At 38.6% G+C, this 22,191-nt stretch overlaps 1 protein-coding gene across 1 annotated transcript in view; it reads right to left on the bottom strand.

Annotated features, from left to right (window-relative positions):
• Nucleotides 1-22,191, bottom strand: part of CSMD1 (CUB and Sushi multiple domains 1) — a 2,090,842-nt gene that overhangs the window by 288,010 nt on the left and 1,780,641 nt on the right. Inside the window, exons 27-29 of the mRNA XM_003271406.4 lie at nt 11,855-12,046; nt 5,433-5,571; nt 473-660 (exon numbers count right to left, since the gene is read on the bottom strand). Of these exons, the coding sequence (XP_003271454.2) occupies nt 473-660; nt 5,433-5,571; nt 11,855-12,046 (519 nt within the window). The remainder of the gene's footprint in view (nt 1-472; nt 661-5,432; nt 5,572-11,854; nt 12,047-22,191) is intronic.

The following is a 22,191-nucleotide window of genomic DNA, read 5'->3' as shown; positions in this document are numbered from 1 at the left end:
GAAGCGCTTGAACCCAGGAGGCGGAGGTTGCAGTGAGCTGAGATCCTGCCATTGCACTCCAGCCTGGGCAAGAAGAGCAAAACTCTGTCTCAAGAAAAAAAAAGAAAAGAAGTTATTTTCATGTACTTATATTTAATCATCTTGAAGAAACAAATTATAAGGTGCTAAAACCCATCTTGAAATAATTACTAAATGTCATCAAATTCTTTATTTTACAAACCACAGTTTATTTTTATATGGCCATGAACTGGGACAGTTTTTTTCCCCTCTCTTTCTTCCTCCAGTTAAAGTAGAAATGCACCTCAGGAATATCTTCACTGGAGAGGGAGGAGACCTGTATCTCCCAGACAGAGGAGACACATGTCAGCATTTATGTATTAAACAGATAAGCAAGATGTTACAAAGCAACGCTTACAATAAAAACAGTCCTGACACAAATTAATTCCCATCCAAATTCAGGCAATCACAATACCTTTAAATTCAATGGCGAACCCTGAAAGCCCCACGGAGGCATCACTCCGAAACGCCAGAAACAGGCTGTTTCCGCTACTCTCTACTCTTTCTGGGGCCTGAGAGCCCTGGTAACTCCCAATGAGGGGGCTGTTGGAATCCTCCCCTTCATAGATGTGTAGGAAGTCATAGCTGGGCTCCATGTTGAAACTAAAGAAAAGAATAGTAATTATGTCATATGGCTAATAGATATTTACCTTATCTCCCAGAACGGTAAGCCTCTGAGCGCACAAAGTTATTTTATTGGCTTTTGTATAATAATTTTTCAGTTAGGGCAATCAAAAAGTTAAATATAATATGAATCAAAATATTAATAAAATAGCAATGGTATAAAATATATCAATTGTGACAAATAGTGTTTTGCCTAATTACCATCATGTTCAATACAATATTATTTTGACCATAGCCAAAAGGAAATAAGTCATAATAGCAGAGGTATGCTATCCTTTCCCTGTACCCATCATTAATTTGCTAAACGAGATCTAATTTAAAAGAACCGAGCTCAAAAGAGATAAATTTCCACTGACCTTTTATCTTTATCTGAACATTTTTAGTTTCAAAAATATTGGAACTTTGACAATATTGGAATTTGAAAATATTGGAATAGTCAGTGGAATTACTGACTATTCTTACTTTTTTTTTTACTTAAAAAATGCAGTTGTCGCCTGGGTAATATAATGAGATCCTGTCTGTACAAAAATGCAAAAATTAGTAGAGTGTGGTGGTGCACACTTGTAGTCCTAGCTACTCAGGAAGCTAAGGCTGGAGGATCACTTGAGGCCAGGAGTTTGAGGCTGCAATGAGCTGTGACCAAACCACTACACCCATGCACTCCAGCCTGAGAGACAGAACAAGACCCTGTCAAAAAAAAAAAAAAAAAAAAGTAAACAAAAGCCTCCACTGGCTTGGATAAATCAGCCAATATTAATGATCCAGAGTGTAACCTTTCTCACATCATGTTTCACCATCACTGAATATCCCAGTTTTTTTTCTCTTCCCTCTTTCTGTTTCTCACACATTCTCCATGTTTCTGTTTCTCTCTGCTCTAATATTAACATACAGTCAGTCCCCAAAGAGTGTAACAACTTAAATCCAAAGCTCTCAAGGGCTAGGCTGTATTTGCTATTGGTGGTGTGTAGGCTGATAGAGTCTGTGAGCTTTAAAAGTATGCATACTCTAAGGGAAAGGCTGAACTTGGTTAACATGTCTAAGATCTTCATATGACCAGAATAAATTGATAAAGTAGAAGTATTAAAACCATCCATTGCAGCCGAGCACAGTGGCTCACGCCTGTAATCCCAGCACTTTGGGAGGCTGAGGCAGGCAGATCACGGGGTCAGGAGTTTGAGAACGGCCTGGCCAATATGGTGAAATCCTTTCTCTACTAAAAATACAAAAATTAGCTAAGCATGGTGTCGTGCGCCTGTAGTCCCAGCTGCTCGGGAGGCTGAGGCAGAAGAATTGCTTGAACCTGGGAGGTGGAGGTTGCAGTGAGTCGAGATCACGCCACTGCACTCCAGCCTGGGTGACAGAGCAAGAGTCGTCTCAAAAACCAACCAACCAACCAACCAACCAACAAACCAACCAACCAACCAACCAACCAACCAACCAACCAACAAACCAACCAACCAACCAACCAACAAACCAACGAACCAACCAACCAACCAACCAACCAACCAACCAACAAACAAACCAACCAACAAACCAACCAGCCAACCAACCAACAAACCAACCAACCAACCAACCAACCAACCCATCCAGTGCAGCTGCCCCTTCCCTCTTCTTCTTTTCTCTGTAGCAGGTTTTTCGTATGTGTCTTTAAAAAGCAGTCAATTTACGAAGCTCCCACTCCCTTTCCTTTCCATCTGCAGAAATTTTGGACAACTGAGACAGAGAAGGTCAGGGATTTGCTTTTTGGTTTGTTTGTTTGGTTTTTTTTTTTGTAATCACTAAAATGTTCTAAGTGGCTCCACTTGATCTGGAGATTCGGATGATAAAACAGCAACAGAAGGTCCCTCATGGAGGGGTCCACTGCACCATGAAGGGGACCAGAGGACTTGGGACCACCGGCATCAGTGCAACGCCCAGCCGGCATTGCGCCATCCTGTTTTGGGTCAAGGATACCCTCACTCCACATCCTGAGTATACTTATTAAAGGAAATTTAGGAAGATGTCTTTGTTTATTTGACAAGTTTACTGACGTCAGGAATGAAGAAGGAATAAAAGGTTGGAGTTACTAGGTATAGGGGCTAGCAGGAATGGTGTGGGTTACGTAGAATTTTATTGCAATAATAATTGCATTTAGAGTGTTTGCAAGGATGTTATTAAAATCCGGTCATGCCATATCCCCAATATTTGGCTTAGTTAATTATCATTATTGGTAATTTATTCAACACTGCAAATACTACCAGACACAGGAAAACAAAAACACAGTATATATCCCATCTGCTCTCTTTTTTTGCCTGTACCACATTTCATGTGTAGAAGTCTGGAGTGAAATTTATAAATAATTATGGTTCATCTGGTGAACTTATTTCTACCTCTGCCAGCTGCACGTATCTCTAAGCTCTAATAGTAATCCAAAGCGTGACTCAGTGTTTGAACCAAATTCAATCTGAGTCGCAATGTGTGAGCCCCACAGTCCACAGGGAAGTGTGATGGAACATCCTCTCTCTAAAGCCCCGCAGCCCTGAATGAGCCTGGGAGCATGTATGTCCTTCAGGTCATATGATTCTTTGCCTTTATCATTAGTAATGCCAGACTCCCACCCTCCCACAGAAAGCACACCTGAATTTGCCATCATCCTGACACTGCATCTTGGCCAGCCCTCATCAGAGCCAGCCTCCTGTTGGGGAAGCTGGACATCCTCGTTCCCAAATAGCATTCTGGTCTCTCCCTCCTCACTACTTCCTAGGAAGGTGTCCACTTGAGCACATGCAAACTCCAGATCAGAGAAGTCACTGGTTTTCAGTGATTTCTGAAGTTTCTGAGACATTGGGTCGGCTAATGAGTCATACAATCTATAGGTTGGGAGAGGCTTAGAGATTATCTGTTTCAAACTTCCAGAGGGGTGTATAAAACGCAGTGATAAAATCCTTGCACAAAACTGCCTTAAATATGCATATCATCAAATGAGTTGCACTTTTTGGGAAGGAGGAAACTCCTACGAACAAGGTTCTGTGTTCACTTTCAATTGTTTTTTTTTTTTCTTTTCTTTTAAAGACAGGGTCTTGCTCTGTTGCTCAGCTCAGACTAGACGCTATCATAGCTCATTGCAGCCTCCACCTCCTGGGCTCCAGCAGTCCTCCTGCCTCAGCCTCCTGAGTAGCTAGAACCACAGGAATACACAAGCACATCAAGCCAATTTTTAAAAATTTTTTTGTAGTGACGGAGTCTTGCTATGTTGCCCAGGCTGGTCTCAAACTTCTGAACTCAAGTGCTCCCCATCTTGGCCTCCTGAAGTGCTGGGATTACAGGCATGAGCCACCATGCCTGGCTTCAATTGTTAATCCACTTATAATATCTTGAAACCAGAGCTTCCTCCTAATTTTAAGGAAGACGCTACTAGAATTTAACATTAACAAAACCCACATAGGGGCGTGGTGGCTCACGCTTTTAATCCCAGCACTTTGGGGGGCCGAGGCGGGAGGATCACGAGGTCAGGAGATCGAGACCACGGTGAAACCCCGTCTCTACTAAAAATACGAAAAAATTAGCCAGGCGTGGTGGCGGGCGCCTGTAGTCCCAGCTACTCAGGAGGCTGAGGCAGGAGAATGGCGTGAACCCGGGAGGCGGAACTTGCAGTGAGCTGAGATGGCGCCACTGCACTCCAGCCTGGGTGACAGAGCGAGACTCCATCTCAAAAAAAAAAAAAAAAAAAAAAACCCATATAGATATCTAAAAAATATGTGAGTGCGTGTTCACCGGTTTTCTGTAATAGCTGAGTAACATTTGGTAAATTTGTGGCAGTTTAGTAAATTCAGGAAAAGATGACTATCAACTTACTTAAGATTCAGAATCATAGAAACATAAAATTCTACTGACTCAGATCTCATCAGGAGAGGAAAGTGAGGGAATGTAAACACATTCAGGCCTTGAATATTGACGTAAAGATCTCTAGAAAAGGAAACTCGTTCCATTGACACATTAAAAAGTATAATCCCAGATACTTGCCCTGGATAGCTGAAGGGTCAATAGGAAAGTCTACAGAATGACTCACCTTCACAAATACCACATTCATTTAGTTCAAAAGTCAAACTCTAAAGTTAGAAAAGTTCTTTACATTCAATAAAATGTCATTATCATATACTATATACTAATAATATAATTATTTAAAGAGTTTATTTTCATAAAACGACCATAGTATTTGACCTTCCATCATCTAGTTTAGCAAGAACAAGTTAGCATATTTTTAGGACTGATATCTAGTAACTCAGACATTACAGCAACCACATTTGGGGAAACTTTTACTTTCCAGACTCTATTAAGTCTTAATTATTATAATGATATTAGCAGTGCTACCCTCAGGAACATCAGGATGTGCTGTGGAAAGGAATTCGCTATCATGCATTTAGAGTGACGGAGACATTGATGAGAAATTACACCAAGTGTCTCAATACCATATTATTATTATTTTTATTGAACATCTGTTTAAGCCTTCTCATATGGAACATGTTGTGTGCAAGACAAACAGTATTTAAAAATAATTCATGTGCATCGTAACATACATAGAATGCTCCAAAGCAAAATAATGTATTTCCATTTACGTCATTGTACAGCCTGATGTAGTCTCCATTAGACACAGAATCTAGCGCTTACCTAGATAAAACATCGGGGACTATGACGTCGAGGTCATAAAAAAGTAATTTTTAGGTATGGCATTAAAAATCCTACTAAAAAGAGGTGTTCTGCAAGAGACGTACCTTTTGAATATCAAGGCAATGACAAAGTCTGGGTTCACTTTTACCCTCCAGTCACATTCCTTCCCAGGAGGATATGGCTGTGGGTAGTTGGGTGATAAAATAACACCTGCTGGGCCCGTCAGATTCCCTCCACAAGCAGCTGTCACAGAACAAAAGTTACAGAGAAAAAGTTAGGAGAGTGAAGAACGCCTGCCAGTCAGTGTGGAACGGGACACCACAGAATTCTTTCAGAAAAAGACATCAGCATTTTTCCCCATCCAAGAGATTGTGTGTTGGTTATCGATTATCCAGATAAAATTGTAAGACCCAGGAACTCTGTACATTTTTCATGTAACTGTCAATGAATTTTACATAATATTCCACCCCATTTTCAAAGAGAATTTTCAAACTTCTGGTACATAAAATTTCTTTCCTATAACTTAAAATTTTCTCAATTAAACGAAAGACGACTTAATCCCCATACCTGCCAACGTGCACACATAGGCACAAACAGAAAAACACTTGAATAAAAACATCCCATGGACATGATTTTATGGCCATGTTAATCATTTTGCTATTTCTCATAGTTTATAAAATCCTTGCCTATTTCTTCTTGAGTGCGTGCCTCGTGTGGTATAGTGGTCATCCAGCTCCTGTTCACTGTTTATCCCTAACGTCTAGGCGGTTTCTGGATCTGAACAAGTATTCAGGAAACGGTTACTGGGTACATGAAAACAATGCATTTCACATTCTCGCAGTCTTCTGGTATATGGAAGGCTTGAATTACTTTCCCCGTATTTCAAAGTGGCAAAACAAAACCCTAAAAGTTTAAGTGACCTCTAAGTATACGTATCAGTGAGGAGCTGAGCTGGAGCATTACTATCTGAAAATATTATTTGATTACGTATCACTGAGGAGCTGAGCCGGAGCATTACTGTCTGAAAATATCATTTGATCACAATGCTTGGTATATTATTAGAAAGAACCACTTTATATGATAATAACAAATTCAGTTTGTGTTTGAAGTCATCAATTTTGAATTAAATGTGTTTACATTTATATTAGCAAGGCAGTAATTATGTAGCTCAGTGTGGTTAATAGGCAAGCCGATTTTTGTTCTTGAATTGGAAAGTGTTTAGGGTTGTTTTATTTGTGAGATAAGGTTTCTCCTAAACCTCTCATCTCACGGAAGGTGTGAAAACACTGCAGAATTTATAAGTATACACATTTTAGATACATAGAAGAATATGCTGAGTTTAAAAGTTGTTTATATCAAATACTGTGGTTTGTCACCAAGTTGTTTTAAAGTGTGACTGCAATTAAATCATAGTATTCCCCCTAAGTTACATGTCATATTTCATTCCCATTATCGGTCATATATGCACTAAAAAATACGTAGAAAAGAAAATGTCTTAATTGCTGATTTTTTCCCCTACACAAAAAGAGACTTTGTTTTATAAATAAGATGAAGGAAGATGAAGGCACATGCTTCACAATTTTCAATAAGTAGTGTGTCTTTAAATACTTATTTAACATTTCTGAAAACTTAGCTTTTTAAAGTAAGAAATACAACTAACTCCAGTAGTTTTCATTATACTCTCACATTCTAACTGAATGCAAACTCTGAATGCTATTGCAGAAAATATTTATAAAATAAATCCTACAGATATATGCTTAAGAGTAATATAATTTTTACAGAAAAAGATTAAAACTTGATTTTCCCCAGTATGCTTTTTTTTTTTTTTTTAATGAATTGTGCAGAAGCAATTGTCCCATCAGCTCTCACAGGGCAGTTGCCTCCTCAGAATCACGCTGGGGCTGCGGACAGCATCGAGCAGTGCACTTGTGGACTAATGAGGGAGCAGGGGCTGATGGAGACAAAGAAGGTACCTGAAGGTCTAGAAGACTCTACTCCACACAGGTTTTGAAAGATGAAAAACGACAGATTCAGGGCACTGGCTACAGGGTGCTACCGGCAGGAACAGTTCAGGGATATGATTCAAATATTGATTTAAAAGCAACAAACGGGAAACCCTGTCTTATTCACAGAGATCCCAGGAGGCACTTTCAAATGAGGTGATTTAAAAGCTGAAAAAGTGGAATTAAGGAGTGCTGCCGGGCCTTGTTTGTTCTCTCTTTTGGTCTGGTATTCTTCAAGTTAGTTTGCTTAGGTTTTAATTGGCTGGCAAAATATTTTGGATAGGATTAGAATAGTAAAAAATGCAACTCAGAGATGCTAGGAAATTCTCCAGAAGGAATAAATGTAGAGATAAAATCCACCTATTCTTTTCAGCCCACCAACCCCTTATTCACAACCTTTAGTCACTATGCTAAATAGCATACATACATACGTAGCAGCTCCTTCACCATCAAGAGCAGTCCTTAAAGAGACCCATCTACGTTTCTGCATTAAAACTTCTGAATGTTCACACTGTTGGGGGCGATAAATATTTTCTAAATAGACACCTTTATGTCAGGACGGTCTGTTGTCCCAGAATAAATTTCTGCAAACCTAGGATGCATTTTGGCTTTTCAGAGTGTTTTGCAATTTGGACTTGGGGAAAAGCAATTGCAGGCTATAGAAGAAAATGAAGACATTTTAGGGACACTTTACTCGGAATAAGGAACTTGAAGCCGAACATGGTGGCTCACGCTTGTAATCCCAGCACTTTGGGAGGCCAAGGTGGGTGGATCATCTGAGGGCAGGAGTTCGAGACCAGCCTGGCTAACATGGCAAAACCTCGTCTCTACTAAAAATACAAAAAATAGCCGGGCATGGTGGCGTGCACCTATAATCCCAGCTACTCAGGGGGCTGAGGCAGGAGAATCGCTTGAAACTGGGAGTGGAGGCTGCAGTGAGCCGAGATCACACCATTGCACTCCAGCCTATGTGACAGAGCAAGACTGTGTCTCAAAAAAAAAGTCGTTAAAGCCCTTTGGTCTACAGAATTCTCCTTCTAGACTAAGTCAAAAAGCTAAACAGAGGAGGCTTCATGGTAGAAGTCATTTCGGATGTAACAATAACAACAACAAAAAAGTGAAGTATCCAAGCAACACTCAAGAAAAAGCAACAGCAAATGGCAGGTGTTGAAAATAAACGTTGTCACACACAACAGGTGAGAGCTTAAGAGATTTTTATAAAAGGGAAAGAAAGAGAGAGCCAGTAATGAGTAAACATACACTAATAATGAAAAGTAAAAATGTAAATTAGCTGATCAATCAAGAAAGAACAAATACAAATAAGCACATGAAAAAAAAGTTCGACCTTATTATTAATTTAAAATGCCAATTAAAACAAGACATCATCACTCTGTGCCTTAAGATCTATCATGTGTGGTGTTTTCTCTGAGTCAGAGACTATATTAATAAATCTATATGGCTGATGGCAGGGAAAATCAGTGTGACTGCTCTGAAAGAGATTTTAAAAATGGGCTGGGTGCGATGGCCCACACCTGTAAACCCAGCACTTTGGGAGTCTGAGGCAGGCAGATCACGAGGTCAGGAGTTTGAGACCAGCCTGGCCAACATAGTGAAAACCCGTCTCTACTAAAAATACAAAAAAAATTAGCCAGGCTTGGTGGTGGGCGCCTGTAATCCCAGCTCCTCAGGAGGCTGAGGCAGGAGAATCGCTCGAACACGGAAGGTGGAGGTTGCAGTGAGCCGAAATCATGCCACTGCACTCCAGCCTCGGCAACTGAGCGAGACTGTACCTCAAAAACAAAACAAAAAAAAAAAAAAAAAAAAAAAATGTTTAAAAAAAAAAAAAAAAAAAAAAAAAAAAAAAAAAAAAAAAAAAAAAAAAAAAAAAAAAAAAAATAAAAAAAAATAAAAAAAAAGTTCTAGAAATATGCAAGTTTGTAGAAATATGTCACTTGAAAATAATCATGATTTATTTTGCAACATGGGTGCTCATTGAAGCTATCTTCAGAATAGGGAAAAGGTTAAAACAACTTATACAATAATAAGGGACTAGAAAAATCAATATTGGTAGATACAAACAAATAGATACTAGAGAGTGGCATCAGTGGTGTAATTTTGCCTTCTAAAGAGGTAAGATTTAGTCATTAAAAACTAGTAGAAAATACATAGTAACACAAAATATACACAACATGTACTGGGAAGTAAAAAGTACAATTTACAAAATAGTCATGCAGGATGCTGTCATTTTAAAACTTTTTTTTTTTTCTTTGAGACAAGAGTCTCACTCTGTTGCACAGGCTGGAGTGCAGTGGTGCGATCTTGGCTTACTGCAACTTCTGCCTCCCAGGTTCAAGCGATTCTCATGCCTCAGCCTCCCGAGTAGCTGGGATCACAGGCGTGCACCACCACGCCTGGCCAATGTTTGTATTTTTGGTAGAGATAGTGTCTCACTGTGTTGCCCACACTGGTCTCAAACTCCTGACCTCAAGTGATCTGCCCACTTCGGCCTCCTAAAGTGCTGGGATTACAGGCATGAGCCACCACACCCAGCCTAAAACATTTTAAAATAGATTACATATACATAATTATGAAATTATTTATAAATGTCTATATTAATTGTAATTGTCTCCCGGTAAAAAGATGACAACTTTTTTCTCCTCTTTGATTTAATTATAGTTTATGAAATGTCTTCAGTAAAACGTATTACCCTTTAATATGAAAAAAGGTAAAAAAATTAAAAAGTGTTTTGAATCTTTGAAACAGAATTTACATGGGTGCTAATTATAATTAACTCATGCCCTAATGGGCAAGCTTCTTACAGAGGACATAAACCTCATTCCTAAAAAACAGAAAACCACAAAGTAATAAAAATATAATGTTAATTTATTTCCAATTATATATTTTCCATTTTTCTGTTACATAATATCTACGCATGTAGGCGGGTCTGGTTGCCAAAATAATTGATTATTCATTTGCCTGCAAGTGATTTCAGCTTGTCCTTGTAGCTGACATTCCAGGCAGAGACAGAGGTATTTATTTAGCTTTTGCTGCGTATCGGACCACCTAGTTGCTAGTCAAAATAAAGTAACTAAGAGATGATCTAACAAAAGATCGATTTGTTTATAGATTAATTAGGAGATGGCCAAATTTTATAATTACATGTTCAAATTAATATAAATTAATGAATTACTTTTAAGGGATTAACTCGTAATTATATTGCTTTTTAATGTATTCCTCCATGAGCCTAAAAACATGCAAAATGGAAGGAAAAGAAACCCTTTCCTAATGTAAAAATAGGACATTGGTTTAAAATGATTGCCACATTTATAGGCAATCACTCCGCTTTAAAAAAGAAACATGCAGAAATCTCTCCAGTCTCCTGATGACTCAGCATGAGTAAAATGCGTGACTGTGCTCGCAGACGTTACGAAAAGTAAATGCAGCATCAAACATTAAACAAACATAGATTGCTCCCCGACAAGGCTGAGAATGCTAATAAGCACAGCTATCCAACCTCGTCTGTCTTCAGACAACTGGGATAAGTGGTTTGTCATGAGTAAGAGCGCTGTATCATAACTCCTCAAGACCACTGAGAATTTTACCACCGTTGTGTACACGACAATAAAAACCATTTCAATCCACAAAACCCCCCCAAGGTCATCCTATGCAAAACAGCCTATCCATTTCATGATCACTTTCTCTCTTCACACATCAACTAAATTTTACATTTTTCACATAGATTATAAAGAAGTACTAATTAAACAGTGATAGTTCTTTAAAATAATAAAGTTCAGTAGAGTTTCTTTTTAAAACTAAGATGATATACTCTAAGTAGGAATTTTTTGGTAAAATGTTTTATTGAATGAAGAGACAATCTACCTGTAATTACTATTTTACATAAAATATACATTAGCCTACAACCATATTTGTGATAAATTGTCTCAGGTGGCTATTCAAGCCAAAGTCTGCAAAATAATTTGTTATTCTTTTAATACGGTCAAACTATAAAATGTCAATAAATTGCAGAAACAAACCTCCTTTTATCTTCATTTTAACACAAACAGTATAATTTCCAGTTTTCAGAATTCTATTTTAAATGTACTAATATTATAGGTGGAAAAACACCTAAAAAGAGAAAGTACTTTTAGTGAGAAGGTTTTGCTTAAGGGCATGTTTCTATATTAAAAATCAGAATAGCAATGGTAGGGTTATAAATTTTGAGCCACCTAGAATTTTAAATTACAGTAATTTGATTGATCCATGTTTATATAACATTTGTTAAGGGTAGGAAATGTATGGTAAATGTCAATTGATGTACACTAAGGGGATGACTTCCTTTATTCTATCTAATAAAATAAAGTTTAAAGGTTTACAATAAAATTTCAGGAGTCTCAGAGAGCCAGAGAACATAAAAGAAACTCTTGAGAAATATTTCTGAAGAAATAATACATTTATGGAGCAATTTTAACGACAACATGCATCCATTCCTGAATGTAAAATTTCTAAGTTCTGTTGTCTGATACCTATGCATGTAGGAGGGTCTGGTTGCCAAAAGAACCGGTTATTCAGCTGCACACAGGTGATTTTGGCTTGTCCTTGGAGCTGATAGCCAGGGTCACACTGGAATGTGACAGTGTCTCCAGCCTCTCTGCTGTCTCCATAGCGGGTGCCATTTTGAGGCATACCTGGATCGTTACAGGTGGCTGCAATTGACGCTGCAAACAAAAGAGAAGGCCAGGTCACAGGCTGGAAAACATGGTTTCCACATTCCCATAGGTGTGGTTGTTCTTGTGGGTTGAAGCACTCTACATTGGCATAATAAGTCATTTGTCTACACGTGAACATACGAAAATGGTTTCTTTTCCCAGAGATACATTCAATAACATATATCTTCATTGTGCTTACATTGCATAAATTCTAGCAAGATTCTATTGAAAATGCAACCAATGATGAAACATATCAAGGGTTTTTTTTAAATAAAAATTACACTATACTTAGAATAAATACACACACACAGACTGATTTTCTCTTTAGCACTATTTTAATGAAACCCCAAACTGCAAGTTACATAAACTAGTTAAAGTACACCAATCTCAAGGAAAACAAAATAGGAAGAATTTCCTTAAGGTCTGTGCCTTCAAAGGTGATCCTATAACATTTGTTGAGATGCCAAGGGTAGAATGCCCAGAGGAGATGACCAGTGGGTTTTACCCAGGATCCCATAGGTGCCATTGCCTCAGCAAAATTATTAATAACCTCCTTTCACTCACCCCAAAAATTCCAAGTTGGACAATATACTGTATGGCCACCCTAATATTAACAAAAGCTCTGAAAATAGTATCCTGCCTTTTTGCATATATATGAAGAATCTCAAATCTGTTGAGTAGAGGCCAGAATCTGCAAAGCAGGCTGGTGCATGTGCTTTCAGGGGCCACTGGAGCCTTGTCATGTCAGTAATCATGTGTAAAGTGCATTGCAAACGGTGAGCGTAAAATCACATCCATATGCAGCCATCGACTCTGCCTGCGCCCAATCAGAGAAGGCTCCCTCCAGACCAGAGTTTTCACCAGAGTACCCCCCATCACACTAAAACACAGCAGCGTCAAGAAATAGGAGTCGTTTTCTCCAGTTTCTGTAAGTGCTGTGTATTATGTGTTGTACTGAAAATTAGAAAGATAGGTACTCCTGAAAAACCCAAACCTTAGATTTTTTTTCACTTTTACTTTCAATTAGAATAATGAGCTTTCTTCGACTCCACTGCATAAGAGATGACGATTAAAAGCTGACTTTTTCTCTGCAAAGTGCTTCAGTGTTTTCAACACCAGGTTTCATGAAAGAGCAAAAAAAAAAAAGATTAGTGTATTATTCTATATACATACCATCACACTGTCCATTTTAATATTTGAAGCCTTAAACTAATGAGTAGACTTTGCTTTTTGTTTTGTAAATTCTGAAGCATTTGTGTGTATGTATGCATATACATATATCTACATATGGATAGATAAATGGAATAATAAAATCCATTTAAATAAAAAGTTAGAAGATATATAAAAAAGAATAAGACCTGCTCTGTGCTATTCAGACATTTTTAACCTAATAGGGGAGGCAATGAACAAATAATTCAGGACAAGAGAAAATGTTAAACTGTGCAGATTAAAAGATCAAAGCTCTATCCAATAGTGTCATATGATACAGACATCAGGGATCCTATGGTTGGTCAGACCTGCTTCAAATCCCATCAGGACTTAATTAGTACCTAATTACTACTTAATGATCACCTAAGCACACTTATATTCAGGTAACAAATCAGTAAAAATTAGACTAGTATCTAAGTTATTAAGTCTGCTGTGAAGATGAAGTGTGAAAACTTGCTAACTTGTCTTTCTCCTTGCTATTCTCTAAGGTAATTGAGGCCAGAAGCTGTCTTCACCACTGTCTATTTCTCTCAAACTGATTTTTATTACACTGAAATATATAAACGTGTGTATCTATAACACAATGAGAACAACAAAATGAACATCTGTGCTACCAATTCTAAGAAATAGAATATTTACCAATACATCAGTGTGATCAATGCATAGAATATACCCTTCCCCATATCACCTTCTTCCTCCACTTCAGGGGAAATCACTTTCTGAATTTTATGTTTATCATTCCCTTGCTTTTCTTCATAGTGACCATAAATGTATGCATTCCAGTTTTAGCTACATATATCAGTTTCCTGAAATCAAATGCTTAACTGGAATTATATGTTGCAAGTTCTGTGACTCTCTCTCTCTTCAATGCTTAACTGGAATATATATTGCAAGTTCTGTGACTCTCTCTCCCCCCCCACCCCCAGCACCCTTTTTTGGCTTGTATTATGTTTTTGGGAGTCATCTATGTTTAGGCATGATACTCTGTTCTACTCATTTTCATTGCTGTATAGTTTTCCACTGCATGAATGTACCATGATTTTTCCATCCTCCTCTTGATGGATCTTTGGGTCATTTTTCTTTTTGCCCTTATATAAAATGCTGCTACGAAAATTCTTGTACATGCTGCTGGTACACATGTGCTCTTTCAAATGACTTGGGCTCCTACGTTTTAGATTTTCACTTCCAAACAGCATGCAGTTAGATTGTTCTTTAAATTCAATCCCAGAATTTGTCTTTTAATTGGATAGTTTAGTCTCCTTATGTTCCCTGAAGTTTCTGCTCTATTTGGATTTCTCTCGGCCATCTTAGCTTGTGTTTTCGAAGTGCTCCCCCATTTGCTCTACATTTTTGCTTGCTTTCATACTAATTTTTTCCCATGCTTTTATTTTAGTACTTTCTAGAAATTTCAGTATGTATTTAGTTGTAATAGTCTTACCTTGTTCTTTAATATTTATTATTATCTCCCTAATTACATGCATTGCTGGGTATTTTAGTTATTTAAAAAAATCTTAAATTAGACATTGTCGTTATCTGTTTGTTTTTATAAACCTCATAAATTAAATATTATTGTTTTACATAGTTGACTGATGATTGTTTAAATTTTCACACATATTTACCAGTTAGTTTGCTTATTATTTTTTTTTTCATTTTTTCATCTCAGAGCTTTTATTTGGCCTAATTTTTCTGCTTCATAAATACTGTGGCTTGACTATTTGTCTCCTCAAAAACTTATGTTGAAATGTAATGAATATGGTCATATTAGGAGGTGAGGCCTTTAAGAGGTGATTGTATTAATCATTTGTAAATTAATGGATTAATGGGCTATCACAGGAGGGGAACTGGTGACTTTAGAGGAAGAGTGACCTGAGCTGCCATGCTCAGTCCCTCACCAGGTGATACCTGCACACGTTAGGACTCCAGAATCCTCACCAGCAAGAGGGCCAGATGTGGTCCCTCGACCTTGGACTTCTCAGCTGGCAAATTGGTCAGAAGCATATTTATTTTCTTTATAAACTACCCAGTTTCAGATATTCTGTTACAAGCAGCAGAAAACAGACTAATATACTAAAATGGTTTGCTCGTTTGTTTTGTTTGTTTGGTTTTTGCAAATTATGTTTAGTAAGGATATCTGATGGCTTGGATTAGTTTCACATTTACTTGGCCGTTCACATAGTATTTGGTTTCCTATTCATATTTTTATTCTCTGTTTTTTTTTTTTTCATTCTTACAGTTTGAATGTGACAAGAATTCTAATTTCTTATGTAAACTAAGTTGTTTGTAAGTTTTCACATTTGCACCTCTGTTCTGGGGAACTTTACTTATGGTAATTCTTTGCATTCTGCTTTGAAGCTACACCCATCCAGAGGAGATTCACATTACATTACCAGATCTGCCTGGAACAAAAGAAAACTTCCTCTTTTTAAAAGTAAATTATCAGCTTGAGGCATTTTGGACCCCAAAGATGGTAGAAATTCACCTACAGACTAGTGTGAAACCCACTGTCGGTTGTGAGTTGCATGCATCCATGTCTCTGTCAACATCTATGTCTGTCTATTCTCCCAACACTGCGAGTAGAACACCCTTTGGTGTTCCAGCTGTACATGAGGGTCTCCTATTATATTTTCAACCTCAGAAATACCTCAGATTTGCTTTCTATTCCCTGAGCCAAGGGACTCTGAGAGTGGAAGCTCCACATCACAGGGGATCAGCAGCGGCCATCAGGGCAGGGCTGCCTTCCGAGCTTCACGATCTCTCTCCATTTCTGCATTTCATGTCATCAGAGATTCCTTATTTTGTTGCACGTTCAATGACACAACTTGAAAATCCACAACCAATTTTATCCAGCACTTTTACTGTGTTTTCAGCATATAAATTTTCAGAGTCCTCACTGTAATACTGCAAACGGAAGCCACTCAATCACACTTATTTCTTAAACACTGGCCATGATTCCTGACACATCATTCTTTTCATCATTATCAACATTATTATCATTACTAGTGTTTTGAACAGGGGAATCTCACTTGAAAACAGCAATCTCAGTGGAGATTTAGGAGAGAATGCTTGGGTTTCAGAGTAGGTTTTCCAAAGGAAAGAGAGCGGGAATGCCAATAGGAGTCACTGGAAGGCAATTGCTGTACTTTCCCACTTTCCTCCCATCAGCTGCAAAGACGGGAACACAGGCAAATCCAAGCATATTACTCCAAGAGAAGCCTGCGAGAGCAGAGGAAAGCAGGATAGATGTGAGATGCAACACTTACCGTTAGAATGTCAGGAAGGTCTCACCCATAAGCCACACATTTTTCTAACATAGAACACTAATCATAGAATACAATCACCAGAATCACAAGACAATTGGCCATCGTCTTGGTACCAAAGGGGTATCTTTCCTGAAGATGCATTTTACATGAATTCTAGAATTTACTCTTTGAGTGACATTCCTATAAAATCTATGATCAACTGTTGCTGAGATTTCTCTGGGTTTCAGAAAATAATCATAATCAAATCCTACTGTACATGTACAATCTTGTTCATCTGACTGAATTTCCTATCTTCAAAGGAAAATTCTTCCTTTCCTCAAGCAAGTGGTCACATGTATAATTAAGCACTCATTTGCAAGTGATAATTTCTGTCACAGTTTATATAGGTTAAAAAATTAACAATAAGTGTACAGTATTAAAATAATTGTCATATAGTGATAGCCATTGTAAATATTGCAACATTTATATAATGAAATGAATGTTATAATAGTACAAGAATTTAAAAACAAAAGTTTAGGAGGTGAACCAAGGACATCAGGGATGACAGTTTCATTATAATTTTAAAAACCAAGATGTTTTTTTTCTCATTCCCAAATTTTTATTTAATATTTATCAAAAGAAAAGATATATAACACTCACTACCAAGAAAGTTTTACACAAAGGTGCACAGATTTTACACATAAATAAGAATTTTAATGGATATATCAGCCTTGCAAAAAATAAGTGCTCTGTTGAACACTTTTCTGGGAGTTAATAGGATCTGGTCCAATGAGATTGGCAAATACTGTACACCCCAGTTTTCCCTTAGAGATTCTCATTGCACATTAGGGATTAAAGGCTCAGAGCTGTACTACAGTAAAAAACTTTTAAAAATCATTGTTTAATCCAGCGTATCCTACATTGTCATCATAGAGCACAGTTTTCCTAGAAAATCTCTTAAAATCCTTCCAAATAGAAGTCCACAGAATATCAGTAGAAACACTGGCTTGCACTAGTGGTTACATGTCCTTTCATGGCATAATACTCTCCATTTCTGAAAGTACCTTCTGTAGTTCTCAACCCAATTTTTATCTGGAATATGTATAACAAAAACGTAGCATGCAATTAAAAGTTTTAAACTTGTGAAATTAATGTTGTCTAATAAACAGAAATACTGCATTTACATAATTACCTAAAGTTTATGCCAGTTATATATGAAAATGTAAGTTTTTTTTTTGTTTGTTTGTTTTTTTTTTTTAGACAGAGTCTCGCTCTGTCACCCAGGCTGGAGTGCAGTGGCGTGATCTCGGCTCACTGCAAGCTCCGCCTCCCGGGTTCACCCCATTCTCCTGTCTCAGCCTCCCGAGTAGCTGGGACTACAGGCGCCTGCCACCACGCCCAGCTAATTTTTTGTATTTTTAGTAGAGACGAGGTTTCGCCGTGGTCTCGATCTCCTGACCTCGTGATCCGCCCGCCTCGGCTTCCCAAAGTGCTGGGATTACAGGCGTGAGCCACCACGCCCAGCTGAAAATTTAAGTTTTAATAAAATAGTTATATATGCACTTAGAGCTAATGTATATATCTGCTTGTATATTTTCAAAGCTTATTTAAAATTGCCATAAATAAACTATAAGGCTTACTTAAATTTAAACAAACCCTCACACTTTGTATTTAGAATTATGAAATAAAGATAAAAAGTTCCTAGAGTTAGCCAGATTGGACTGCAAAACCAATAAGAAGGCTTGAGGAAGGAGAAAGAGAATAATTTTAAACAATGTAGTGCAAAATACATCAGTTGGGTCTTTGAAACAAATTTCATTTTATTTTCCTCCAGTAATGAATGATGGAAAGATGTTTTCTGGTAAAGGCAAGAGAGTTTATTCTAGACTAACACAAACCCCCACCCAAGGACACTCCATTAGGGGCAGAAACTGCTTTTCCACTTCAGGCTCATAGCAAAGTGATTGGCAGAGCACGCTGTCATTCCTCTTCCGTGGCTGTATTCTTTTAACTGCCACATCATACACTTCACTCATTTTTCTCTTAAATATCTTTTCTGCAAATTGGATTTTTTGGTGACTCTGAAGGTTTCTAGTTTCTTGCCATAAAAAAGAAAACATTTTGAGTTGCATCCATCTTATCCCTCGATGACCGTAGAAAAAGGCAGCGCTGTTCCTGAGATGATGACTGCCCTGTCTTCCGGTTTCCCACAGGCTTTCCCTGGAAAATCTCAAGTCACAGAGGCACTTTCCACAGGCCCATTGGCCTCTGAGGGGACATGTCTGGCACCTGTCAGGCTGCATCCAGAACCATCCCAGTCGGCTTGAGCAACACAGAACATGCGCTGCCCTTCACAAAACAGCAGTGGGTCTCACTCTGTTTCCAACAGCGGGATTGACAGTGTGCGGCTACCGCGCTGCAGAAACGGACGCTGCAATAACGCCAATCTCTTTGCAACTAGATAAGATATATATATATATATAATCTCACAATTTTGCGGGCTGGGCGGGGTGGCTCATGCCTGCAATCCCAGCATTTTGGGAGGCCAAGGCGAGTGGATCACAAGGTTAGGAGTTCGAGACCAGCCTGGCCAACATGGTGAAACCCCATCTCTACTAAAGATACAAAATATTAGCTGGTCATGGTGGCGTGTGCCTGTAATCTCAGCTACTCGGGAGGCTGAGGCAGGAGAATTGCTTGAACCCAGGAGGTGGAGGTTGCAGTGAGCTGAGATGGCACCATTGTACTCTAGCCTGGGCAACAGGGCGAGACTCCATCTCAAAACAATAAACCAAAAAACCAAACCTTTGCATATAAATAAAAATATATAATATTTTTATATTAAATATTATATAATATATTTTTATATTATATAAACACAACTGCATATAAATATAATAATTGTTATAATTATACTTATAATATAAATATAATTGTTATAATTATACTTATAAATATAATTGTTATAATTATACTTATATATAAATATAATTTTTATAATTATACTTATAAATATAATTTTTATAACTATACTTATAATAAAATATTTGTGTATATTCATTTTATGATATTATATACTATAAATTTATTTTATAATATATAATATAGATAAAAATAATAAATTTCACTCACGTGCGTGTGAAGAGACCACCAAACAGGCTTTGTGTCAGCAATAAAGCTGTTTATTTCACCTGGGTGTAGGCGGGCTGAGTCCGAAAAGAGACTCAGCGAAGAGAGATACCAGTGGGGCCGTTTTATAAGACTTGGGTAGGTAAAGGAAAATTATAGTCAAATGGGGTTGTTCTGTGGCAGGCAGGTGTGGGGGGTCACAAGGTGCTCAGCAGGGGAGCTTTTGAGCCAGGATGAGCCAGGAGAAGGAATTTCACAAGATAATGTCATCAGTTAAGGCAGGAACTAGCCATCTGGATGTGTATGAGCAGGTCACAGGGGATATGATGGCTTAGCTTGGGCTCAGAGGCCTGACATTCCCATCTTCTTATATTAATAAGAAAAATAAAATGAAATAGTGGCAAAGTGTCGGGATGGCGAAAATTTTGGGGGGTGGTATGGAGAGAGAATGGGCGATGTTTCTCAGGGCTGCTTCAAGCAGGATTAGGGGCAGCGTGGGAACCTAGAGTGGGAAAGATTAAGCTGGAGGAAGATTTTGTGGTAAGGGGTGATACTGTGGGGTTGTTAGAAGAAACATTTGTCATGTAGAATTATTGGTGATGGCCTGGATACGGTTTTGTATGAGTTGAAAAACTAAACGGAATAAGAGAAGGAGAAAAATAGGCATTAAAGGACTAAGAATTGGGAGGACCTAGGACACCTAATTAGAGAGTGCCTAAGGAGGTTCAGCATAGCCTTACCAGCAAAGATTATTTATTTACTTTCAGAGTTAAGAGTGGCAGGCTGGGGATAGCACCAGGAGATATCAGCTGTGATGGCTTGGAGAAACAGTGTAAACAGGCAGTGTAAACAAGAGCAGGGCATGTATGAGTAGTTGAGAACAGTGAATAGGAGTATGACTAGATAGAAGATAGTAGGGATGACAAGTTTTTTGGGGCACAGTCTAAGTTGGTCTGGTGTCCGGAATGAGACTGGGGCCTAATAAAAAGGCGCATCTATACAGGAGCTTAAATGGGCTGTATCCTGTAGCATTCTGAGGTCAGACCTGAATTCTGAGAAGGGAAAGTGGTAAAAGTATTGTCCAGTCCTTTTTAAGTTAGTGGCTGAGCTTTGTGAGGTTTTAAAAGATCATTAGTCCATTCTACCTTTCCTGAAGACTGAGGACTGTAAGGGATATAAAGGTTTCACTGAATACTAAGAGCCTGAAAAATGCTTGGCTGATTTGACTAATAAAGGCTGGTCTGCTATTGGACCGTATAGAGGTGGGAAGGCCAAACCAAGGAATTATGTCTGACAGAAGGGAAGAAATGACCGTGGTGGCCTTAGACGCTGTGGGAAAGGCCTCTACCTATCCAGTGAAAGTGTCTACCTAGACCAAGAAGTATTTTAGTTTCCTGACTTGGGCCATGCGGAGTAAAGCTAATTTGCCAGTCCTGAGTGGGGGCAAATCTCTGAGTTTGATGTGTAGGGAAGGGAGGGGGCCTGAATAATCCCTGAGGAGTAGTAGAAGAGCAGATGGAACACTGAGAAGTTATTGCTTTGAGGATAGATTTCCACGATGGAAAAGAAATGAGAGGTTCTAAGAGGCGGACTGGAGGCTTATACTATAGCATAGCCTGCCTTTGCTGGTGTGTGGCAATTAGGCCTGGTGGAACTGCCATCAATAAATCAGGCGTGATCAGGGTGAGGAACAGGAAAGACGGAAATATGGGGAAATGAGGTGAATGTCAGATGGATCAGAGAGATACAGTCATGGGGGTCAGGTGTGGTATCAGGAATAATGTGGGAGGCTGGATTGAAGTCTGGGCCAGGAAAAATGGTAATTGTGGGAGACTTAACGAACAGTGAGTACAGCTGAAGGAGCCAGGGAGCAGAAAGAGTATGTGTCAGGTGTGAGGAAGAAAATAGATTTTGGAAGTTAAGAGAACTATAGAGAGTGAGTTGAGCATAGTTTGTGATTTTAAGGGCCTCTAAAATGATTTAGGGCAGTCGCAGCTGCCACAAGAAGACTTGAGGGCTAGGCAAAACAGTAAGGTCAAGTAATTTGGATAAAAAGGCTACTGGGCGCGGTCCCGATTCTTGTGTAAGAATTCTGACTGCACAGCCCTGCACTTCTGCTGTGGCTAATGAAAAGGGTTGGGATGAGTCAGGGTGAGCTAGGATGCAGGCAGTCTCTAAAGCTGTCTTCAAGGAACGGAAAGAGGAGTGGAGAAAGGATTTAGGATCTATGGGGTCAGCTAGGTTTCCTTTTGTGAGTTTATTTAATGGTTTTGTTAGGATGGCAAAACCAGGTATCTGAAGTCGAAAGTATCCAACCATGTGTAGGAAGGAAAGGAGTTGTTGTTTTGTAGAACATAGTGGGGTTTGAGAGATCAGCTGAACACGATTGGCTGGGAGAGCACGTGTGTTTTTATCAGAATTACGCCGAGATAGGTAACAGATGAGGAAGAAATTTGGGCTTGACTGAAGTAATGAGAGCTGTCCCTGAAACCTTGCGGCAGTTCAGCCCAGGTAATCCGCTGAGCCTGATGGGTGTCAGAGTCAGTCCAAGTGAAAGCGAAGAGAGGCTGGGAGGAA

This window comes from Nomascus leucogenys, chromosome 4 (genome assembly GCF_006542625.1).
Source record: "Nomascus leucogenys isolate Asia chromosome 4, Asia_NLE_v1, whole genome shotgun sequence".
Taxonomy (NCBI): Eukaryota; Metazoa; Chordata; class Mammalia; order Primates; family Hylobatidae; genus Nomascus; species Nomascus leucogenys.
The sequence above is the reverse complement of the archived record's forward strand: the minus strand, read 5'-3'. Positions and strand labels throughout refer to the sequence as shown.